The 18418-nt window shown below is 53.3% G+C and overlaps 6 protein-coding genes across 6 annotated transcripts; 3 read left to right on the plus strand and 3 right to left on the minus strand.

The window, feature by feature from the left end:
• Positions 1–53: 53 nt before the first annotated feature.
• On the plus strand, positions 54–2345 carry PpBr36_00830 (uncharacterized protein; the record flags this gene model as incomplete). Its single annotated transcript, XM_029888020.1, has 3 exons — positions 54–128; positions 443–1591; positions 1713–2345. 3 exons carry the CDS (start codon positions 54–56, stop codon positions 2343–2345), a joined length of 1857 nt encoding a protein of 618 aa, XP_029752606.1.
• Positions 2346–3233: 888 nt separating this feature from the next.
• Positions 3234–4845, minus strand: PpBr36_00831 (uncharacterized protein; the record flags this gene model as incomplete). The annotated part of the gene is made up of 2 exons (XM_029888021.1): positions 3234–3302; positions 3397–4845. 2 exons carry the CDS (start codon positions 4843–4845, stop codon positions 3234–3236), a joined length of 1518 nt encoding a protein of 505 aa, XP_029752605.1.
• A 681-nt stretch (positions 4846–5526) lies between these two features.
• PpBr36_00832 (uncharacterized protein) lies at positions 5527–5952 on the plus strand (the record flags this gene model as incomplete). The annotated part of the gene is made up of 2 exons (XM_029888022.1): positions 5527–5674; positions 5747–5952. 2 exons carry the CDS (start codon positions 5527–5529, stop codon positions 5950–5952), a joined length of 354 nt encoding a protein of 117 aa, XP_029752604.1.
• Positions 5953–6352: 400 nt separating this feature from the next.
• Positions 6353–7861, minus strand: PpBr36_00833 (uncharacterized protein; the record flags this gene model as incomplete). Its single annotated transcript, XM_029888023.1, has 1 exon — positions 6353–7861. One exon carries the CDS (start codon positions 7859–7861, stop codon positions 6353–6355), a length of 1509 nt encoding a protein of 502 aa, XP_029752603.1.
• Positions 7862–8860: 999 nt separating this feature from the next.
• On the plus strand, positions 8861–14273 carry PpBr36_00834 (uncharacterized protein; the record flags this gene model as incomplete). Its single annotated transcript, XM_029888024.1, has 3 exons — positions 8861–10516; positions 11717–12990; positions 13061–14273. 3 exons carry the CDS (start codon positions 8861–8863, stop codon positions 14271–14273), a joined length of 4143 nt encoding a protein of 1380 aa, XP_029752610.1.
• A 590-nt stretch (positions 14274–14863) lies between these two features.
• PpBr36_00835 (uncharacterized protein) lies at positions 14864–16283 on the minus strand (the record flags this gene model as incomplete). The annotated part of the gene is made up of 3 exons (XM_029888025.1): positions 14864–15361; positions 15433–15833; positions 16142–16283. 3 exons carry the CDS (start codon positions 16281–16283, stop codon positions 14864–14866), a joined length of 1041 nt encoding a protein of 346 aa, XP_029752609.1.
• Positions 16284–18418: the final 2135 nt, after the last annotated feature.

Here is an 18418-nt window from a genome sequence, read left to right on the forward strand (position 1 = left end):
AGCAAGCAAGGCAGAGAAAACCTTTTTGATTGGCAGGCCGGTTGATGAGAGACATGGGCGGCGAGACTGCGCGAATCAAAAGCGGGCTGTTCCCATCTATCCGCCCTTTAAATGACAGATCCGGGGTGGTGAGATTTCGTTACCGTACTGTCGGGAACTGACCAGGGCGCGTAGAGGTAAGGCTCCGTGATCGACGAGTAAGAACGTAGCAGCCGCCCATTTTGGCCGCCAAGGAGGGTAGAGTCCATCGACACTTGATCGCCTAGATGACACCATTTTTCACGACATGTGTTAATGGGCCTCAATTTCTTAAGGTTGGGTGAACCGTCCAGGGTCGTCACTCAATGGCGGTTTCTCAAACGAGAGCAATGTCGTGTTTGATGATGTTGTTGGCTCGTCCCTCTCCCTTTGCATTGTTATTTATAATCACCGCCTACCCAAGGTCAAGCGTGTCTACCCTGAGTTGAGACACCACGGCCATAAACAAGCCCATCCAAATCCCCGTAATGGCCCTGCGATTTTTAGCCATACCGCCACGTTTAGGCGATTTCATGTTCCGGCCATACTGGCTTTGATTGTATTGGCCGTCGTATCGTCAACCAATTCGTCTTTCCGTTATGCTGCCACACCACCTGCGTGGTTGTCGGGTTCGCTCCATAACTTCCCCTGGGGCAAGAAGCACCCTTTCAATCCACCGCCAACTTTACCCGAACTCAAGATTCTCGACCTCACAAACAGCAGAAACACAGGCACCTCGACAGTTGCCCATAAGGAGCCCGAATTCTGCGCTCAACGATTCGGGCCCGCCTATCTCCAAGACCTACGAGACAATGCCATCGAGTACTGCAAGGCCGCTCCAGGCGAGCGCCCAACATCCTTTCGCATGACTTGTTTCCACGGCCACACGCGCAGCAACGGGGAGCCGGATTCGCTTTGTATTGGCCAGGGTGCTAAGTTTGACGTGGAAACCCGAAAATTCATATTCGATTGTACTGTACGGCCGCCGACGTCGGAAGAAATAGAGCGCGGGTTGATTCCATTTCACAAAATACCAGCTGATTGGTACGAAACAGGGCCGAAAGAAATATTCGGCCGATATGTCCATTTTCAAAACAACCCAGTGGAAAGTCCAGGGGATGATGCCAACCGTGCCAAAGGCCAACGGTCATTACCCCCCATTAATATTTTGATCAAGCGTGAAGGCTCTGCCCATCCATGCCATATGCTTATGGAAATTTGGTCTTTGGCAAACACAATAGATGTCCTGCGGCTAAGTCCAGACCCCGAGGCCGGCGGGGCGTTTTACACCGTGCCAAACGACGCCGAAAGGACACATGTAATCCTTCTGGACGACAACGAGGAGGGTCCATTTTTCGACCTTTGGGCATTAGTTACAGGACGCAAGCCCTTCCGAATTTCGGATGCGATCGAGGCCCTGAAGAAAAGCGATTTGGCGGTTGATACCTCATCAGCCCTTTCAGCAAACCAGTTGCACAACGTTGTTATACCGCTGGCGGGCGCCGCCAACCCGTTGTGGCAAAACGACTGGGAGAAGCGCGACTGTGAAGATGCACCATTGCTCAAGGTCTTCGTGCGCCGTATACTGCACAACCTTGGCCTGGAACCGTTTGAGCCCCCGACTATACCGCGGTCGCCCGACCCCAACAAAAAAAATCAAACTTACTTTTATCGACCTCCGCGGTTCCCGTAAGCTTTTGGGTCAGGAGAAGCTGCATGAGGCGGCGCGTCGTGCCTACCCGGACGTTGAAATACGGTCCATTGACCTCGCTTCGTTATCGTTCGTTGACCAGATTCGGCTCGTGCGCAGCGAGACTAATATATTGGTCGGCGTGCACGGCGCCGGACTTACGCATACTATGTTCCTCCGGGGTGGACGGGAGGGCGGAGAGAAAGCTGTGGTCGAGATCCAGCCCGACGAGATGAGCTACAAGGGGTTCCGAAATCTCGCGTACATGCTGGGCCACAAGTATTTTACCGCAAAAGCCGAGACGTTGTCAGAGGAGGATTTGGCTAGGGGAAGAATCGAAGCCGAAATGAAGGCAAAGCAAAAAGCAGATGCGGTAAAATTCCCAGTCCCGACTGCAGTATTCTGTGCCGGAAAACATGAAATACTTAGACGAGGGGGCGAAGGAAAAGCAAAAAACGAAAGAGAGAGGCCTGAGACATCGCATAATCAAGAAGAATTAGAGGACAGTTTCCTCTACATGTCAGGCACGCATCTGGCGAAACGAGACAAATGGCACTTTGCCGACGTCAGAATTGGCGAAAGCGAGTTTTTGGAGCTGATAGGTGCAGCTGTTGAATATGTAAAGAGGAACCGATAGATAGACTGCTTGGAAAACTTTTTCAGAGCATAGAAGATGGTCCAAGTTTGGCACTAGCGTTGACAGTGTGATTTAGCTTCCAAGATCACTTATGACGTCAGTCTTCAGCAGCGGAGAAGGAGAAAATGAATGTCTCTTCGACATCCTTAGTCCATCTTCGCGGCGACAATACCCTTATGTATGAAGATAAGCAAGCCCGCATGATACACCCACGATACAATCCACGATAATTATCGTCCCAGGTTGCAAGACTAGAAGAAGCCCGTGCACACACAGTGGGTGGTGCGGTTAACGATCCCTGAGCCGCGGCGTGGTGGAGGGATGCCTGATATTCTCCACTCATATTTTGTGTCATTGTCATCTTCGATCCCAAACTTGGGCAAGTGATAATAAGGCGATGAAGTGAGAGTACTCAAAAAACAAAACTCGATATGCTTCTGGATCCACTTAGTCTATCTAAACATCTGCGAAACCGACCCTGTCTCGACCAACGACCGAGGTAGCTGTTAACCAGGGGTGACAACTGGGGAGTCCTCGGTGGCGTATTTTTTTCGCTCTTTTGCTCGCGCCCTATAAGAAGATATTTGCCCCATATAGGATTGGATATCATCTTTGTTTTTAATCCAATTAAGCAACAAGCTGCGGTGCTGTACATTTCTGCAGTACAAGTGACAACTTGCGGCTTGCGCGAGTAGCCTCTGATACTGCTGTTATTCATGCCTACAAATGGACTTCATATACCTGCAGACATCTCTGGGCGAGAGTGAAGGAAGCTCTGCTGCCTACTCCAGTTGTATTGCTCGGTCATGAATCGTTATAATCTATATTTCCCACCATGATTTTTGAGATATCCCGCCCGGTGGCATGAGTTATGGTCCTAAACACCATTTACTCCTTCTCAAGAACAGCAGGAGCCACAATCTCCTTGCCATTGAAAGCCTCCAAGCCCTCACCGCCCTGTTTTGGGGTGTCGGTTAGTATTCGTGACAATTCAGATATGTAAACCATGAGGTAGACGTGGCAAATTAAGAGAAAATGGAATCCAACTTACATAGCTGACCAGAGGCGACACCTCGACACCAGCGTCGGCCTTCTCTCCAACCACGACGGCGCCAGCGGCAGCCACCCACCTCTTGCCCTGGTCCATGATGTCGTGCTTGCTGGTGTCGGGGTCGTCCTCGCCTGTGCCACGGGCGTTCTTGAGGGGCGAGAACTCGTCCTCGCGGCGGACCTCCATGCAGGCAAACTTGCTCAGCTCGAGCATGGGGAAGACGTCAAAGACGAATTGCTCAAGCTTGATGCCGTTGGGCTTCTCGGGCTTGACCGTCTCGCCCGTCTCGAGGTTGACGTGCGGGATCTTCTTGCGAGCGACGTGATGCGGCAACTTGTGGGCCCACAGCGGGATGCTCTCGAGGAAGCGGAAGCTGTAGTAGTGGTTGACGATGTTTGCGGCGCGGAACTTGAGCACGCCGTCGCCGAGCTTGGGGTCCGTCGCCTCGGCCGTCTCCTTGTCGATCTCGCTGTACTCGACCACGTCGGGCTTGCCGTTCTTGAGAAGGATCAGGCCGACCGACTCGGTGGCATTGCGCTTACGAACCACCTTGGTCGCGATGTCAACGTCCTTGGCCGCTGAGAAGCCAATGAAGACGGGGTCGGCGACCTTGACGAGGCAGTTGTCGACGCAGTAGGCGTGGATGTGCTCAACGCCGCGCTTGCGCATGTCGTCCAGCACTCCCGACACCACGAGGGCCTGGTAGATGCCGCCGTTGCCATCTGGCGCCACGGCGAGCTTGCCCTTGGACTCAAGGAGGATCTTGCCGTCGTTAGAGATGCAGGGGAGCACGCCCTGCTCGAAGAACTGGACGTTGGCCTTGTCGAGGCCAAAGAAGCTGTGCTTCTCGAAGAACTCCTCGGTCGGCTTGCGCGTCGGGCCCGAGGTCATGACGTACCAGGGCACGACGGCGGGTTTTTCGGCGCCGGCCTTCTTGGCAGCGAGCTGCTGCACCTTGAGAATGCGCTCGGCCTGGATCTGGAACAGGGACTTGGACGACGGCAGACCAATGTCGAAGCAGCCCTTGGGGGCTGAGCTACCCAGCCGCGTGCCCTGACCGCCGGCCATCAGGACGACGCCGACCTTGCCCTTCGCGATGATGTCGAGACCCGAGTTGTACCAGCCTTCGACATCCTTGGGGTCTGATTCCAATATGCTCGCGGTGGCCGACTCCGGAAGTGGCTCGAGTGTCGGGGGCTTGCCGTCATTATCGGTCTTGGGCGGGTTGAGGGCACGGTCAGTGATCTTGTTGATGTGGTCCGGGTCGATCTGACTGAGCTGTTGGTAGAGTGCAGCTTGCTCGCCGGCTGACAGTGAGTCGTAGAATGTAAAGACCTGTTCTTGCCCGGCCTTGCTGTATTTCTCTCGAAGCTGGGTGAGCTGCTCGTCCGATGGTGGGGTAGCTGAACTGCCGCCGCTCAGACCCAGAACCTTCTTGACCGTATCCATTTTATTGATTTGGTTGCTAAATTTGGGGGTTCGTTTTTGGATGCCAACTTGGTACAGAAAAGCCGTTTGTACAAATTGGCAAAGCAGATCAGATTCTTTTCGTTTCTCCCGTCCGAACTGTCCTGTAAAATCAAACGGGAGATCAACAAGAAAACGGCGGAGCTTTATATCTCTCGTAATACGAATACACCTTACCTCCTTGCTTTTGCGTTCAGGGGCTCCAACACCTCACTGGCTTCAGCTGCCCCGCTCAACACGAATGGCGCCTCAATGGTTACTGACGTAGGCGGGGCAGCGGCCTTCAGTGCCGGTCTTTGATCTGGGCAAAGTTAGGCTCCACTAGACCTAATGCTAGATGGACTCCACCTTTCCCAACCACTCCCTGCCCTATCAGGTCGGGCCCTGCTTCCATGCCGACAATGCTGCGAATCCAAACCTTGAGGACCGCCAAAGTCCGTCACATGCATGTTCGCTGGGGATAAGGCGCGAACCGCAACCTTTCAGGCCAGCGCCGCGCCACGGGCGAGCGCAAAATTTCACCCAAAAAAAAGTTATCGCAGAGTGCAACATTCTATATATACGTAGAAACCCACATGAGCTTCTAGCAGGACAGGCAGAAAACACCATTGAAAANNCCGATATACTTGGCCGCCACGAGACAACCCACCACCAGCCAACAGCATGTCAGGCAGCCCCAGTTCACCGACATCGCCCGCCAATGATAGGCCACAAAGTCCGGGGGAGGCGGGCGCCTCGGACATGGTCGTCAACGCGAACGGAAAGCGTCGTCTAACCGAAGAGGAAAAGAGGGAAAATCACACTCGTTCTGGTGCGTCTTTATGGCTCATGAACACCCCGGCGCCGCCGTCAATTGCGCGTCACTGACATGTGGTTTATGTAGAGCACAAGAGAAGAGAGACCATACGCGGCCACTTTGAGAGGATATGTGCCATCGTTCCAGAACTTGATAGCTCAATGTCACGATCCGAGGCTCACGTGATTGTGATGTCGCATACCTATATCAAGGAGCTCAAGGCAAGGAGACGAGCGCTTGTTGAGTTTTTGAGGTCCAAAGGGGTTGACATTGACGAAAGCAAACTGAGGTGAGTGTCAACTCATCTCCCGAATTTTCAAATCGCAGAGCGTTGTAGCTGATAAGAGGGACGCTGTACTTTAGCCTGGATGTGGCAACACTCGATTACACCGAGAACAATGTCAATCCACAAAAAGGCACATAGTTATCATATGCGGTATTATTGAAACGATTTGGCAGACAGCGGATCTGGGCCCACGGGACACAGTTGCTTTAGGTTCAGAGCTGGCAGGGTTGGCAGCTCTGTCGAATTTGTTGGCGAAGGCGGACTTGTTTTTAGCGCTTAATTGTTACTTTCAACAAAAAACAAAGAATTACGAAATTGAAGAGGGTCCAATGGATACATCTCTTGCGGCTGATATTACAAAGGCTCATGCAGCTTAGCAGAGCCCGCACAATCAATGTAGATTGCTATTATTGGTATGCTTCTACTGAGCCTCGTAAGAGCCTGCTAATCGAGGCAATGTCTAGCTTGACGGGTCGTTTGTGCGTTTTGGACGAGGTTCCGTCTGGCAAAGTCATGTCTGGCATTGCAGACATGTCGATGGGTAATATGTCGGAGTCGACCTCGCTATTTCCGACAGTGATGATAGCACCGTAGCCCTTGGACTTGGCTTCTCTTATTTTGAGCGGCAACGAGCGGGCGCTGTCATCGATGTCGATCGCTAACTGAGATGCCGCCGCAACTTCGCCCTCTTTCTGCCCGAGCAGTTGATTTTTGACTGCGAAGGCCTTGTCCACGACATGTGCCGTGTCATTCACCGTCACAACCATGACCTGACGGGGATTTAGCCAGAAAGGCCATTTGCTATTGTAGTGCTCGACAAGTAGAGCCATCAACCTCTCGACAGAGCCAAGGACTGCACGGTGAATCATGACAGGCCTTTCAAGAAGGACCGTCGAATTAGGGTCGCCATTCTCGGGAGGCGGTGCTTGATAGCCGAGTTCGAACCGCTTGGGAAGCTGAAAGTCGAGCTGAACTGTCGCCGTCTGGTGCTCCTTGCCATCCGAATCTTGCAGAATGATGTCTATCTTGGGGCCGTAAAAGGCACCATCACCGGGATTCAACGTCCAGGGCTCACCGAGGGAATCAAGTGCAGCCTTGAGTGCCGTCTCGGCCTGATCCCATTCTGCCAGTTCGCCGATATAATGGTCCTCCGGCCGTGTAGAAAGCACCAGCCTATATGGCCCCAGCTTGAGTATATCGTATGTTGTCTTGACAAACGATAGCGTCTGTCGGATCTCCTCCTCGATTTGTGAAGGCCGACAGAAGATGTGACCGTCATCTTGGTGGAAGCGACGCACGCGAGTAAGCCCACTCAACGCGCCAGAGACTTCGTTCCTGTGCAGGGGACTAAAGTCTGCATAGCGAATCGGTAGGTCTCTGTAGCTGCGAAGCTGGCTGGCAAATATGAGGCAGTGGCCGGGGCAATTCATGGGCTTGAGGCCATACTCGTCTGCCTCGCTGTCTCCGGTCGAATCGGCTCGAGATGGTGAGGTGCTGGTCACGGTGTACATGTCGTCTGAGTAGTTTTCGAGGTGGCCCGACTTTGCCCAAAGGGCTTTCTTGTAAATGGTCGGGGTGAGCACCTCTTGGAAGCCATAGCGGACATATTGTTTGCGTAGGAACTCGACGAGGCGGTTGAAAATCCGAGTGCCATTAGGAAGAAATATCGGGGAGCCGGGGGAGTATATTGATGTCGTAAAGAGTTCCTGTCTGACGCCGAGGGTTCGGTGGTCGGGTGCTGCTTGGTCCGCTACTGCAGAAGGTGTGGGTGGCGATCCAGGTACGGGTTTTGATGTATGCGAAGCGCAAGATCTAGTAGTGCCTAGCTTTTGTGACAGAAATGATAGCAGTATCCTTTGGTGTCCCGGCCTCGCTAGTGCAAGTACGGGAATTCGAGAAGCTCTCAATGGCAACATTTGGTTGTGTGCAGTCCGACGAATGCGGCTTCGTTGTGGCACGATAATGACTTTTTGAAAATTCAAACAAATTGAGCCTTGTCGAATGCAGTGCCAGGCACTGAGCTCGAAGCGTCGCGCGTCAAGCTGATTTCCAGATGCGGTTAGTTCTGTAATCAATTTCTCAACCCCGACGACTGGTATGCCCGCGAGCAGCAGGGAGTACCTGGTCCAGTCCTTGTGACTAGGCTGGCCCACACAACAAGCTGATCACTTGATCCGATGACTGTTTGTACGGTACATTTGCTAACGTTCAAGGTGGTGAAACACAGTGAAATGGAATCCAAGGCCCAAAGGACAGACGTGTACCGTGATCGCCATTCAGTACAAATCAACAGCAGTACCCCACATCCCCTGCAGCAAGGACGACACCATCATTGCAGCTGTCATTCATTCTTAGTTTCGCGACGCGTGCCATTCATGCCGCTCCGCATCCCTGTGTATCGTTCGCCGTCATAACCAAGTTACTGGGAACCTGTAGGAAACTCTTGATTTCTACTTCATAATCCTCAGCCTTGCTTTCTTGCCTGGACGTTTTCATTCTCATTTTTCAATTGCTGCAGTTTACTTCTATTTTCCACCTACTTCCTGGCAACCTGCTGCTGCCTTCCCCCACCGTATTCGATCGTTGTATAAATCCACCAATCCTCCACACTGTTCAGGCTTAAGTCCGATCGCTTCCGCCTCGAGGCTTTTTCGCCACCCGCACTCAATCGCCAAAATCTCATATAAACTTGCATTCCTTCTTCTTTGGAACTCGATATTCCTATTTTTTTTTAAGGTCGACGAAACGCGCCTTCGACTGGGTCGACTATTGGAATATCAACTGCGTGTGGGGCCTGTGCCTTTGTTCAAGTCCTCTGATACAGTTGCTCTGATGCGCCACCCGTGCTGCTCTTTCATCTCATCAATTTTATAGTTGGATAAGTACTTGGAACGAGTCCGGCGATTGTACCCATGATGCCAGGACAGCGGCGCAGGCAAGAAGTCCCTATCGAAAGCTCCTGGCGCATGGTGGAAGGCGAACACGACAGCTTCGATACTTCTATCGTCCCAGAAGACGAAGATTTGTACATCTCCAGTCAACCATCGCAACTCTCATCAGGATCGCAAGGTCAAAGTTTCGGCAACTCTCAGGACGACAGTCTCCAATCATTTCTTAGCAAGGCCGAAGACGAACAAGTCATTCTTAGGTCACCATTCCGGCCATCAGTTCCATCTTCGATCAGGCACTCGTCCAGAGAGACTGTGAAACACCGCTCACCGGATCCTGAATTCGTCATGCCTTCCGTCGAGATAGATAGCCCGCGACGGGGAGGCACCAGGTCCTCGGCGCATGCGCGGAGTGTTGAAAAAACCTTCTTACGACGGAGGCAAGTCGCAGACGAGCCTCGCGGCACACGTGGGGAGTATGACCAAAGACATGCACAGAATTCTCAGCCAGGTCTGGGCGATAAGCTCGCCCAGTCACTGCCTTCAGCTATTCTTAACGTGCTCTCTTGGGGGTTTGGCATCATCGGCTTGGCATTTCGATATGCGCAGAAGCCTCTGGCATTCGTACTTGCAGTTTACCTCTTCTTTGGTGGCCTTATCATCGCCCAGAACATGGCGACCAAGTCCATTGCAACATCCATGTCTCCGCTTTGTCGCATTCCGGGCGTCTCATGGCTGAACTTGCCCTTTTGTCCCATGATTGTACCACCTGGTCAGAATCAAGCAGGTGGGAAGGTTGAGTTTGATGGGTTAATGAATATCCAGGAAAGCTTCGAAGAGGTTCTAGAAAAGAGCGCAAACGGAGTTTCTTTACCCATGGAGATGAAGCGTTCTGAAGCCTCTATCAGAGACTTGCGTACAATGGTGCGCTACAGCAACCTGCAAAGCAAAGAGGAGCTTGTCTTGGAGTTTGATGGGTTCATCGACACAGCCAAGGTTGCCTCAAACGATCTACAAAGATTCAACACACATGTCGGCTCTGCAGTTGACTCGGTCATAAGCATCAACCGGTGGACTTCGCGGTACATCGATAGCCTTTCGACAGATCGCGGATCACAAGGGTGGATTCAAGACTTTGCGCATTGGGCCTTCTCACCATTTCAGCCTGCGGTATTCTCCGAGCGCGTTTTGTTGGACAAGTACGTGGAGCATACGGCGCTCGTGTCAGACAAGATTGCGGACTTGATCATCGAGGCGCAGGCAGTCCTTCGGACTCTGTCAAAGGCGGAAGATCGACTAGGAATCATCTACGATTTCGTCACGCGCACACAGAAGTCGGTACAGTCGCGCAAGGACGACATTCTTTGGACGCTGTGGACGCTCGTCGGAGCCAACAACAAACACCTTCACAACCTCAACGGACAGCTCTCTCTTCTGAAGAAGGTCGATGCGCAGCGGAGCAGCGCTGTCAGGCAGGTGTCAGACCTCATCACAGAGCTAGAGAAGATCCAGGCAGGTCTGGATGACCTGAGAGACAGAGTCGCCGAACCGGAAGTGGCTCGAGTGAGCGGGAAGACGGATATACCTCTTCGCGTTCACATCGAGACGATAGATCGCGGCGTTGAGAGACTGGAACTTGCGAGGAACCGCATCCGAGCGTTGGAGAATGAGAGGATTGCCCAAGTTTTGGCGCGAAATCAGAAAAAGGATAAAATGATTGATTCTACATGAACAAACGAACGAGTGGAGTCATGTGGCAGCGCATTCGAATGGCGGCTTGTTTGGATTGAATCGAATTTCTCGTAACCTGGGCATAATATCCAGTAAACAATTGACGACAAGGACGGTACTTGGAAAAAACGACTACCTGGCCAAGACCTTGCATTTCTTCCTTTTTGGAGTTCTGGGGCAGTGATGGGATGGATTATGAGACAAAGAACAGAGAGTACTGTATACTTGGGCTAAAGGCAGGCAGACCGTGGACGGTTCTGTTGCTGGGATTGTTTTTCTGAGGATAGGGACGACTAAACACGAACTAAATTTGGAATTCCCAAGGGCGCAAATGATCTAATAATGTAAATCAAGTATTTACTTGGAAGTACTTGGGATTTTTTTTTTTAGTTACATGCCATGGTTTGCCCGGTCACAGCTTATCCTTCTTAAAGTTTCAGGATGCGAAATCAAGGCAATTTAGACGGTTGACATATGGAATCACCAGATAAAAAGGACCGTTCTGCGAGTCTTATCTCTGCCAGATTACCAGTGTTGGCCCGAAACTGCCCAGCCCCCAGATCGGCGTGGTGCCGATAGGTACCGTACTAACTAACTAGCTCTGGTAGCGTATGCTCCTCTTATCGGCGACGAATGGCGTGGGGCGCCGTATCGATTTACGTACACAATGGGACCGAGGTGGAGAAACGGGATGAGTGGAAAGAGCCGTTGAGGCTGTTAGATGAACTATGATCACATATCCATCCAACCTCTAAGGCACTTAGTTTCTTATTCTTTAGGTATTGCTGTGGTTCCTTTGTTGTTATTGTACCCCAGATCCGCTGCATTTTCGGTCTCTCCTCGCTATCATTCGCCGCATCCCACCCGAAGATGCATTTGGTTCCCAGAGAGGTAAGTAGCAGTACCATTATACTTCTCCTACCCACTTTTTTCCCCCCAGTTGTACCCTGAGCGATTCGTCCCATCATGTTTTGTTTGATGCACGTTGACGTGTGGTACGGTATGTCTCCTGTGGACGCTACCTGAAAACCACAGAGCCGCACATGCTGTACAAAGACGCCAACTCCACTAAGCAAGCTCCTTCACTCAAACCAACCAACCCCGTGCTATGCTTTTCAATGACTATATCAACATGCTCACATTCCAACACAGCTTGACAAGCTCGTCATCAGCCAGCTTGGCCAACTCGCGCAACATCGCCTGGCGCGCGGCGTCAAATTGAACCACAGTGAGGCCACGGCGCTCATCACCTGCGTGCTGCAGGAACTGATCCGTGATGGCGCACACACCGTCTCGGATCTGATGTCGCTCGGAGCGACTATGCTGGGCCGTCGCCATGTCATGCCCAGCGTCTGCTCCACGCTGCATGAGATCCAGGTGGAGGGCACCTTTCCCTCGGGGACCTACCTCGTCACGGTGCACAACCCCATCGCCACCGACGACGGGGACCTGATGCGTGCGCTGTACGGGAGCTTCCTGCCCGTGCCAGACGCTGATCTGTTCTCCATGCCCGAGCCCGAAGACTATGAGCCCGAGAGGCAGCCCGGCGCCGTGGTCGCAGTCAAGGGCGTCGTTGAGCTCAACAAGGGCCGGCGGAGGCGGAGGTTGAGGGTTGTCAGCAAGGGAGACAGGCCGGTGCAGGTGGGCAGTCATTATCACTTTGTTGAGGCGAATGCGCAGCTCGAGTTTGACCGCGGCAAGGCTTATGGTTTCCGCCTGGACATTCCCGCCGGTACATCGGTCCGTTTCGAGCCCGGCGATGCCAAGACGGTCACCATCGTCGAGATTGGAGGCTCCAAGACCATCCGTGGTGGGAACTGGCTTGCGAATGGAGATGTGGACTACTCACGCGTGGAGGAGTTCATCCAAAGCTGTCAAAGTCAAGGGTACCTGCATGTCCCGGCACCCATCTGGGACGATGAGGACGTCATGGGCTTCACACTCGAAAGGAACGCCTATGTTACCATGTTTGGTCCCACCACCGGCGATCGAGTCCGTCTGGGAATGACGGATCTTTGGATCGAGGTGGAGCGCGACCTGACGGTCTATGGGGACGAGTGTAAATTCGGCGGCGGCAAGACTCTGCGCGAAGGCATGGGTCAGGCATCTGGGCGAGCCGATGCAGAAAGTCTGGATATGGTGGTCACGAACGCGCTCATCCTGGACTGGAGTGGCATTTATAAGGCCGACATTGGCGTCAAGAATGGTATGATCGTAGCTATCGGCAAGGCTGGAAACCCGGATGTCATGGATGGCGTCTCCGAAGGCATGATTGTTGGCAGTTGCACCGATGTTGTTGCCGGCGAGGGCAAGATCATCACAGCTGGCGGGATCGATACTCACATCCATTTCATATGTCCGCAACAGGCCGACGAGGCGTTGGCTGCTGGTGTTACAACTTTCCTGGGCGGTGGAACGGGGCCGAGGTTAGTTTTCCTCATCCACTCACTTGATAATTACAGTCAGACCTGCAATGCTGACTCGATTACTACGCAGTGCTGGAACCAACGCAACAACTTGTACACCGGGCAAACACTATACGAAACAGATGCTCCAAGCAGCCGATACGCTCCCTCTCAACATTGGAATAACAGGCAAGGGCAACGATAGCGGCCTGCCTGGGTTGCGGGACCAGGTCATTGCTGGACAATGCGGCCTCAAGCTCCACGAGGACTGGGGGTCGACACCGGCGGCCATTGATGCGTGTCTCTCGGTGTGCGAAGAGTTCGACGTCCAGTGCATGATTCACACTGACACGCTAAACGAGAGCGGTTTTGTTGAAGCAACCGTCGCCGCCTTCAAGGGACGCACAATCCATACGTACCACACCGAAGGCGCGGGCGGCGGCCACGCGCCTGATATCATCCGGGTAGTCGAGCATGACAACGTCCTCCCCAGCAGCACAAATCCGACCCGCCCGTTCACGCGGAACACGCTAGATGAGCACCTCGACATGCTGATGGTGTGCCACCATCTCTCCCGCGACATTCCCGAGGATGTGGCGTTTGCCGAGTCGCGTATCCGGGCCGAGACCATCGCGGCCGAGGACGTGCTGCACGATCTAGGTGCCATCAGCATGATGTCATCGGACAGTCAGGCCATGGGCCGCGTCGGCGAGGTCGTGCTGCGGACCTGGAACACGGCGCACAAGAACAAGGTGCAGAGAGGCCGGCTACCCGAGGACGAAGCCAACGGCAACGACAACTGCCGGGCCAAGAGGTACGTCAGCAAGTACACCATCAACCCGGCCCTGGCCCAGGGAATGTCGCACCTGATAGGGAGCGTCGAGGTCGGCAAGCTGGCGGACCTGGTGGTGTGGGATCCCGCTTGGTTCGGCACCAAGCCGAGCCTGGTCATCAAGTCGGGCCTGATCGCCTGCGCCATGATGGGCGACCCCAACGCGAGCATCCCCACCATCCAGCCCATCGTCGCCCGGCCCATGTTTGCGCCCCTCGTGCCGCAGACCTCGATCCTGTTCGTCTCGCAGGCCAGCGTGGATCAGGGAGTCGTGCAGACCTACGGACTCCGGAAGCGCGTCGAGCCCGTCAAGGGCTGCAGGACCGTGGGCAAGAAGGACATGAAGCACAATGCCGTCATGCCGCGGATGAGGGTCGATGCGGAGACGTACACGGTGGAGGCGGACGGGGTTGTTTGTACGGCCCAGCCCAGTGACGAGCTGCCTTTGACGCAGCAGTATTTTGTATATTGAGTTGCGCGCGTGAATATCTCCTGTGTATATATATTCCACCCATGGCCAGGGGACAATGATTAGCTGCGCTGCCAGAATTCTAGCCTTTGAAGTTTTCACCGCATAAAACGACCTCGAACGTGGCGCTGATGCTACTTGAGAGTGGTAAAAACTTGAAGATGTCTAGATAATCATTTAATGTGCCAACCACGCCTAGAGGATCTCTTTTGCTTCGAGACTCGTTAAACCTCCCGTCATTTTCTCATACATTAAAAGAAGAGACAGTAAAAACCAGCAGAAACCCACCCCTGGACCCTTGGGACCCTTCCTTTATGTGTCGTACTCTGGTTGCTTCTCAAGTCTCCCAGAGCAGAAATCCCCACAAAAAAAAAAAAAAAATAAAGACATGAACCCCAGCTTGAAGAGGGAAGAATAATAACACCCGGGGAATAAAAAACCAGCAAACCCTTATAAACAGCCCCGTGTGGGCAGTCCGGAATCCGCATGCACCCAAACAAACCAAAATCAGAAAAGCCAGCGCTCCTCGAGGTATTTATTTCCGATACAAATCACAAAAGAGCAGGATCGATGGTCAGACCGCGAGCGTCACCCTAAGCGCTCTTGTTCTTCTTTGCCCGGCTCGACTTCTTGGCAGGCTCGGGGGCGGGGGTCTCCTCTGCCGCCTTGCTCTGCCGCTTGCGCTTCTTGGGCTCAGGTGCCGGCGTGGCGACCTCCGAGGCGGCGGCGCTCTTGCGCTTGCCTACTGCGCCCTTCTTGGTGCTCTTGGGGGTCTTGGCGGCGGGCGGGCTAGAGGGTTGCTCCTCCTCCTCCTCCTCTGGCTGCTGCTGCGGCTCCTCCTCCTCCTCCTCGGGCTCTTGGACGGACGGCTCGGCGACCTGGCCCTGGAGCTGCTGGGCGATAGCCTCCTGGTCGTTGCTGATGTCGGCCACTGCGGCATCCTTGCCGGTGGGCATGGGGATGTTGTTCATGTCGGCGTATGCAAGCGCGTCATCATCGCTCATCTCCTTGGCGCCCTGGTTGCCGTTCTTGTATGAGTGCACGCGAGCATTGTAGAGCCTCAGGTTGAATTGATAGGCCTGGTCCCATCCCTGTTTGTTGTATCATGTCAGTAAGAGTTACGGTAATCTCGGGGTCTAAAACAAATTGGTCGTCTACTTACAGCCTTCTCACGTGCCGACATGGTAGACCACCGCCTCTGACCCTCCTCCTGGACAGCACCCTTGGCCGCATCAGCTCCGAGGTCGTCGGCGATGATAGGGCGGGCGGTCTGCATGTAAAGGAAGTAGGGAGTCAGAGGGCGCTTTGGAGCATTGGGGTCGTGCTGCCTCTTTTTACGCTCCTTCTTGACCTCCTCACCTGGCCTAGGTGCAGGGACGGCAAGAACATTTGGCATGATGGGCAGGCCGACATTGGCCAGATCCATGCCCATGCCGTTAAGGGCGCTTAGGTCGCCAGAATCCTCCATACCCTCGCCGAGGCCAATCAGGAGATTGGTCTGGCGAAGGTAGTCCTGAGTGAAGGTCCCAATGAGGTTGTGAATGCTCTTGAGCCTCGAGTAAACTGCATGATTATGTTAGTATGCGGGAGCACCAGATTTGTAACACAAAAAAAATTTATAGATTTTTTTTGTCGTGGAGTTGATATTGGGGTTGGAAGAAAAAGGCTTGTGTTAAAATGAGATGAAAGTTGAGAATCAAGGGCAAAATATGGGGATGAGATAAAGAGCTGCTGTGTCGGTTGCTACTGGCGAGCTGGGTGTCTCGTATCCGTACTGAAGACGTGTTGGGGCAGACGTATATGCAGCTTGGATCGAATGCAATGGCCAAAACAAGCAAGGCCAGGGTTGTTGTTGATAGGGAAAAACTTACCAGAGTCCCGCACACGAATGAAGCCCTCAACGTCAATCGGGCGCTGCGGAGCCATGGTGGCAGAAGTGCTTGCGGCTGCAATCGCGACCTCTTGCGCGGGGGCCACAGCGGCAACCTGCTTGTTCTTTGGGGGACGCGCCATTGATGCTGCTGTGAGGTTTTGGTGCTGAAAGGATTCTGTTGTGTCGGGTGGGTCAGGTTGGGGTTGAACTGTGACCGTGCTATGCTGGAGTTGAGGTCAATTGATGGTGATGCGATGCTGCGGTTTAGCGGTTTTAGTGGTGATGGCGCTGAAGAAATGAAGTGCAAGAGATCAGGCCCGGGGAGCTGGGCGGTGTTTGGGGGGCTGGCGAGTTATCTGACAGACGCTGCCTGCCCAAATCACTAAAAATTTGCGAGCGGGTCAAATCAATCAGCCAATTTTTTTGGTTTCGGCCCCTCAAAAGGCAGCGACGTCTGGCCCCCCTCCCACAGGAATTTTGCTGCTGCCCGCCCCAAAATAGCCAAATCAAGCAAACCTGTGCTGTCTGCCCTGGGTACCAGTCTTGAATGGTCTGCACACGTCGCCAACTAATTCTGGTATTCTATTCTACTGGAATTTTTTCAAACATGGGCACTGCAGAAGGCTATAATTCATTCTTCTATCTAGGCCAGAATCACGATCAACCCTTTTGTGCGGTCAAATCCGTTGATTTGGAGCTGGGAGTCTCCCAGCCAGGCCTCCGTCTTTCCGGGACTGTTTAGGCGATACCTGGACCAAGGCCAAATTTGAAGTTCTTTTCCAGAGCCTGAGGCGATGGTGGGCGAGGTGCCTGGGCGGTGCTGGGGCATTGGTTGCGCGAAGGTAGCACAATCACTCGTCGCACATCCACCAAACTCCGCCAATCAAGCTTTGGGAACAGGGCTAGGGTGCTCCGCACCTCTCACTCCTACGCCCGAAATCAGCGCGACGAGACCAAAAAAATTACCGCAGCCACCGGCCTGCTCGAAACCCCATCCTGTCCAGTCCAAGTCGTTATGTGTCCTAATCAGCTGAATCCTGACTGGAGTCTCGGGTCCTTGGGTACCTCAGGGACTCCCGCTACCCAGGTCGCAAACCAGTGCCTCCAACCAAAGCTGATTAACGCCTCAAAACGGGCTGGGAGCCTGCCTTTAGGCGACTCCATTCCATCACACTACTGAGCCATCCATTCATCATATTCATTGCGCGCAGGCCCTCTAAACCTTGACACACCCGCGTAAAAATGCTTGTCACCAGTGCTGCATCCCGCTGAGACGGACACTTTTTCACCAAATATGCTACAAAGTCACATTAGGGTAATTTTCTCAAGTAACCCTCAGCTCACCATGGTAAAAGCCTTGGATTTGCATCTGCTGTCCAAACTCTGTAGCGACCGGGCTTTCTTCATCTCTTTTTCTCTCCTTTTGTCTCTTTTTCTCCCTGTCAAGCAAGCGTGTTGCCATCTTGTAGTATGATTGTGATGCCTAAAACTAGCGCATGGTGGCTATCCCAACACGCGACGCAAAGATGCAGCGACAGCCTTGCAGCTGATGTAGCATCAACTCCACTGCTTGTTCATCTTTCCTGCTCATTTAGAGATCAAAACTCGGTGAATGTAGGCCACAATTCGCCGGGCAACTCAGCGATTCAACGCTATTCCATACACACATAATATAGCGCGTATTGTACAATGGATTTTAGGGTTTGAAAACCAGATGCGCGGGCTGACTCCAGCTGACCTCTGGCGGCGCGACTTTCATCCTTGTCATGACGGGCAGCGTCAACCAACAACAAATCTGGCGCGTAGCAGAGCTATAGGTGCGCGCATGATCTGATTGGCCCCTACCCCACTGTTGTGACATTGTCCCCACAGCAGGTCGAGACAGGTCTGCCCCTCCCAGGTTCTCTCAGGCGGTTAACGACCCCGCCTGCCCTGTACGCTTGCTTGACTGAAGGGGTCGATCGGGTCCCTCCACGGTGTGATGGGAAGCTCCCCCAAGGGCAGCTAGCTTAGTCTAGGTCGTCTTGGCAAACGCTTCCATGCTGGAGCTCTCTCTACCTTGCCGGCATTTGCCCAGTCACGGCCGTCTTGGCCATGATGCAAGTTGGGGTCAAAGATGAGTGGGTATTCAAAAGCATTCGGACGCATCGAAAATATTCATTATATGCTCAAGGTGATTGTTATATTGAAGACATCAAGGGAGGTATCCAGCTTCCCTATGGTAGATTCAACCGATGGATAAATGGTTAGCTGTTGTAATCAGCTTTGTTCCAGG

This window comes from Pyricularia pennisetigena, chromosome 2 (assembly GCF_004337985.1).
Source record: "Pyricularia pennisetigena strain Br36 chromosome 2, whole genome shotgun sequence".
Lineage (NCBI taxonomy): Eukaryota > Fungi > Ascomycota > Sordariomycetes > Magnaporthales > Pyriculariaceae > Pyricularia > Pyricularia pennisetigena.